This window comes from Gekko japonicus, unplaced genomic scaffold (assembly GCF_001447785.1).
Source record: "Gekko japonicus isolate JY-2015 unplaced genomic scaffold, Gekko_japonicus_V1.1 scaffold431, whole genome shotgun sequence".
Lineage (NCBI taxonomy): Eukaryota > Metazoa > Chordata > Lepidosauria > Squamata > Gekkonidae > Gekko > Gekko japonicus.
The window spans coordinates 103672-109177 of NW_015162492.1; the positions used below are offsets into that span (position 1 = coordinate 103672).

At 46.3% G+C, this 5506-nt stretch overlaps 1 protein-coding gene across 2 annotated transcripts in view; it reads left to right on the forward strand.

Annotated features, from left to right (window-relative positions):
* Positions 1–5506, forward strand: part of AP1B1 (adaptor related protein complex 1 beta 1 subunit) — a 58412-nt gene that overhangs the window by 11218 nt on the left and 41688 nt on the right. For both annotated transcript variants that reach the window (XM_015406047.1, XM_015406048.1), the window contains exon 2: positions 5272–5334. In XM_015406047.1, the coding sequence (XP_015261533.1) occupies positions 5298–5334 (37 nt within the window). In that variant the 5' untranslated portion in view covers positions 5272–5297. The remainder of the gene's footprint in view (positions 1–5271; positions 5335–5506) is intronic.

A 5506-nucleotide genomic window follows, 5' to 3' on the forward strand; every position in this document is an offset into this window, starting at 1 on the left:
GGGGCTGGCCTCGCCGCCGCCTGGGGGAGAACGAGCGGGGGGGGGAGAGGAGACGGAGCTCTTCTCCCCACCCCCGCGAGTATCGCGGGTCCCCCTCTTGTAGTATCCTAAAGCCATCAGCTTATATCTGCTGCAAAGCTACGTGTGACTTTTATGGCAAGAACATTCTTTCCTCCAGGCATGTGTTGTCTAAAAGGGAGGCAGGATTCAACTGAGTTTGAGACTTTTCTGCTAGGGCAGAGTGCTGGATAACACGTGCTGTTTGAAAGCCCCCAACTGTTTCAGTGCAGTAAGACAATGGAGGGATTTGCCGCAAGGAGTCTCCTGTCCTTAATGGAACTATGAAATGAGATGCTGCAGTGCAAATAGGCAGCTGCTGCGCTTCAGCTGTAGCAGGGGTGCTTGTGTAACTAGCCTTTCAGTACGAAATCGGCTGTCCTAAATGCAGCGGATGGGCTAATGCAGATGAGAGTTTCAACTCTTGGTTGTTAACTCCGGTATGAGAAAACCCGGATGGTGTAGGTTATAATGCACCTGGCTCTGCCCATGATAAATTTGACTCTGCTATGCATAGAGGAGCTAATGTTTTAACGACTGCTATTTTGCTGCTAGGCTGTACAGTTTTTAATTGGTAACTAGGTTTGTTTTTAATTTATTGGCTTCTATCTGAATGTAATTGTTCCTTTTAGTGATATTACTGAGACACCCCTGAAGCAGTTCTGCTGGGGAAGTGGCATATAAATCCTCAAAAGCTGTCAAGCAATGGCTCACAGAGTATGTATTGATCCTGTAAATCTGTCTTGTACCTGGTCAGACCACTGATTCATTTTTAGCCCCGTATTGACTACTCTGTACCAGAGAATGGTTTTCCCGTATTGTACTCTCTTGGGTAGAGGTCTTCCTCTTCCTGCTATTAAAGTCCTTTTTGAAATGGAAAATGGACTTGAGACCTTCTACATAGGCTCAACCGGTAAGATATGGTCCCTTCCCAACCTATAAAAAAGTTCCTTGTACTGAGTCGGCCTTTGGTCCATCTTGCCCAGGGCTGCCTACTCTGGCGGAAAGTGGTTCTCCCAATATACATAGCTAAGGGTGGTTCCCAGCTCTGCTACATGAGATCCTGTATATGTTGGGGACTGAACCTGGGTCCTTCTGCATGCAAAGCGTGCTTGCTGGCCTCTTCCTCTTCACAATGAATAAATTATTCTTGACTGCCCTACCAATGCAGTATGTGTGGAGCATAAGGGGTGTTTTTCATGGCTATTCCCAAACTGCCACTCTGGTTCTTTTTCTTTTTAAAAAAAATAAATTTATTTATTTGAGTTTACAATATAAGCCTGTATCATATAGATACATCAAGTCAACAAGACTACTTATACATCCTATAAGAACACTTTTCGTTTCTCAGCAACACAGAGCATCAAACCACTCATACGAAATACCTAAATAAATATCCTGTTCTTATTCTTAACATTATTATCCAATTTGTGTCGAGTAAAATGATTAAATTTGAATTCCCTTTAGGACATATCTATTATCTTAACTAAATTGCAAGTTCATACTAGCAATATGAGACATACATAATTACTTACTGTATTTTCCCTTGTCTTCGCCTTACACGATATTACTCTTTTCCATCCTTAGTCGTCTGTTAGCTCTTTATTTCCAGTATGGGAACAGGGTTTAGTGTTAGATATTATTCTTTTTTTTCCCTTTTCCTTTTTTTAATTATGTATTTTTAAATTCATTTTCTTTAAATTTATTTATTTTTAGTTTTCTCATTACATCCTTTAAGTTGATTATAGACATACGTTTCCTATAACTCTGGTTCTTGAAGAGGTACCTGAATTTGATTCTAAGGTGCTTTCTTGAAGGCAGTGTCTGATGTTCTTGTACATGGTCTAGCAGCTTAGGTAAGGGCTGCCCACATAATACCCCAAAGTTTAACGCAAATAGTATTTTCTCAGGCAGCAGAGTTGGGGGGCAGTTTAAACCACATTTTTCTTTAAAATGGTTTCCAGCCAAGATTGATATTGAGTGGAAAGGCACTTGGAACTTGCCATTGCTTGCGTTTCCACTATTGTAATTTAAATGTTGTGGAACTAAATGGTGATTTTGAGCCGTCTACTCTGAATTAACTTGGATGAGTGTAATGTTGGCTGCAAAGCTTTATGGGCTGCCAGCTTGCTGCAACTGCTTATAATCATGCTTACCCCCACACTTGGTACTGAAATGTCACCAGCTGTGGCCCATTGCCCCCTCTCTCTGCAGCCATAAGGGCTAGAAACTTGTGGAATTGGGGGTGGGGGGTGTATACAAATCTTTTTATTCTCAGAATGCTGATCTAAGTGAGTAAATGAACACGAATAATGATAGACTCCGTGAGCAAGCACTTGTCTCCAGAATCTAGTAACTCAAGAGAGATCATATCTAAGCTGGGAGACTGGCATGTGCCAGACCAGACCATAACCTTGGAAGAGTAGTAAAGAAAATGGCTGTCCTGACGGGATGTATCTCTTTCCTGTCTGTATGGTCTAGAAGACCTTACCATACAAACGGTGGTTATACTGAGTGCTCCCCCACAGGTATACATACTCTCATCTAGGGTTCCCTGTCCTTTTAAAATTATGTTATCTCTCTATCTCACTTTTCACTGTTAAGCTTTGTGCACCCGTTTGTATGGCAGATCGTCACTTTTGTACGGAATATACTCATGTACAAGTTAATGCTGATTTACTGATGCATAAATATGAAAAATGCCTCGTGAGGTAAAACTCAGTACAAGGGAACAGAAAATAACATAAAATCACATTCGGTTCTCACGAATGAGAAGTAAAATCAAAACAAGAATTTGGGGGGCAAGCTTGTAAGGATGAGGCTCAAAATTGTCCCTACATTCAATGTGATGGGTGGGTTTAGACTGGGCTTTTCCATATGGGAGGATCTTTGTGGGTGCAGCAGTTCAGAGGCAGGGGCTCTGCTGACAGGCACCACTTTCTGGTGGCCTATTTTTGGCCACTTGCATCAATGCAAATTGCGGCTGAGAAGCTGTGCGTATAAGTCTGATTGCACAGTTCTCATTTTAGCCCCCCCCCCCATGCAGGACCACTTTGCATGAAGAATTTCAGGTGTCTGAATCAGCCTAATGATCACAACCCACGTGGAAAATTGCTCAAAATCCCCAGGGAACTTTTTTTATCACTCCATTCCTCCAACACAACATCCATACACGGCGCTCCCTTAAAAACATAACAACCCTGCTGGCCGAGGCTAGTGATCCGTCTAGTCCAGCCTCCTATTTCACACAGTGGCCAACTAGTTGCGCTGGAAGGCCAGCAGAAAGGGCATAGAAGTCCAGGCCTTTCCCAGATGTTGCCTCCTAGCACTGTTATTCAGAGGTTTACCACCTCTGAATGTGGAGATCAAGATTCCCTTTAGTCAACATGGCCAGTAGCCATTGATAGCCTGCTATCCATGAACCTATCTAATCTCCTCTGCTGTACACTGTCAACAGTCCTGTGGGGTAGGTTAAACTGAGAGAAAAGGCCTGGCCCGAGGTCACCTCGTTAGTTGAATGGTGAACAGGGCTTCGAGTCCCACTGTGCCCCGGTAGTGGTCACTCATCCTAACCATTGCATTACACTGGGTGTGTAGAATGTTCTCCACAGAGGCATGTAGGGCATTGTTTCTGTAACCAACTATTGTGGCTGTTAGGCTACTCTTAAGCATATCTGTGTTTAACCCCTCTGCCTTGCTTCAACTCATATAGTTTCATATATAGAATCATCAGAGGTCATTTCGGGGGGGATCGCAGTTCCCCCGGGTGAGGTACGGGGGGGCACATGACAAAGCCCCGCCCCCTGCTTCCGGCCGCCCCGCTTCCGGCCCTCATTCAGCCAGGAGGAGGCAGGAGAAGAGGGAGGGTAAGTTGCTCCCCCCCTGCCTCTCCCCCCCCCTGCCTGCCTGGGGACAGGGAGGGCCTTCACGGGGCTTCCTTGCACTCCCGCCGGCCTTGCAGGTCCACCGCCGGGCCCCTCATGGGGCTCGGCAGTGGAGCTGCAAGGCCGCCAGCGGCCGGGACCGTTGGGGGCGGGGGGTGTGGCCTTATGACACACTTCCGGTGATGTCAGGGGGTGTGGCATATGCTAATGAGTTATGCTAATGAGTTCCCCTAGCTCTTTTTCTACGAAACGACCCCTGAGAATCATAGAGTCGGAAGGTAGCTCCAGGGTCATTCAGTTCTACCCCTTGAACAATGCAGGAAATTCACAACTACCTCCCCCCCACACGCCCCCAGTGACCCCTGTTCCATGCCCAGAAGATGGCAAAAAAAAAGTTCCAGGATCCCTGGCCAAACTGGTTGGGAGAAAAATGCTTCCTGACCCCAAAGTAGTGATTGGCATTTCCCTGGGTGTGTAAGAAAGGGTCACAAGAACTAAGCACTGATGCAACCTTCCCTGGCCTCACTCTCATGATCTGCCTAAGTTCACAGGATCAGCATTACTGTCAGATGGGCCATCTAGCCTCTGTTTGAAAACCTCCAAAGAAGGAGAGCCCACCACCTCCTGAGGAAGCCTGTTCCACTGAGGAACCACTCTAACTGCCAGGAAGTTCACATAGCACGTTTAATGCTGACCTTAATGATCTCTGAGCCTCTGATTCCAGCTGCTGCAAAGCAATGTAAATAGAACAACATTTAGTCTTTCTGTCCAAAGACCCTTTGTGCTAGGAGCTGCTGTGACATCCTACGGCAGTGAATTCCTGAAGTGAACTCTGTGAGGCATTTTCTGTTCTATCTCTTAGCATTAACAAAATGTAGCATGATTTTTGTGTTTTTCGGCGGGGGGGACGGGACGACTCCAGCTGGTTCTCGTAACTGCAAGGCAACTTGGCGACTTTTATTCAGTCTGGGTTGCTGCTGGGTTGTCTGATGGCTGTTCCTACCTACCCGGTCTGTTCTTCTTGGAACTCCCCTCCCACGCCCTGTCGAGGCCAGCAGCAGCAGCAGCTGCCACTGGCTTCCCTCTGCTGCTGATCCTCCAGCGAAGGAGGAGTTGCCGTGTACCTTGTCAAGGCGGCGCTGGAAGTTACAGATAAGGCTCCTCCGCTTGCCAAACGCACATGTTCTCTGTCGCCTCCGTTCTCTCCTCCTCCTCACACAACCTGCCCCTTTTGCAGTTCATCCTGAGGAAGAATTAAATTTGTCCTCCTCCTGCTGCTTGAGGACCATCACGGCTTTTGCCTAATTTACCTCTTTTTGTCTTCTTTCAGATACACGCAACAAACCAGAGACCAAAATGACAGATTCAAAGTACTTCACCACGACGAAGAAAGGTAATGCTTTCCAAGGGGGTGGTTTTCATTCTCACCCGAACACGCGTTATTTAGTTCACACCAACGTGGTGATATTCCTGGTTCTTCATAGACTCATTCCCCTCCCCCTTCCCTTTGAGATAATCTTGTCGGCTAGTCCTCCTCTGAGGGGAGTCTTCCAGAAGCTTGCATC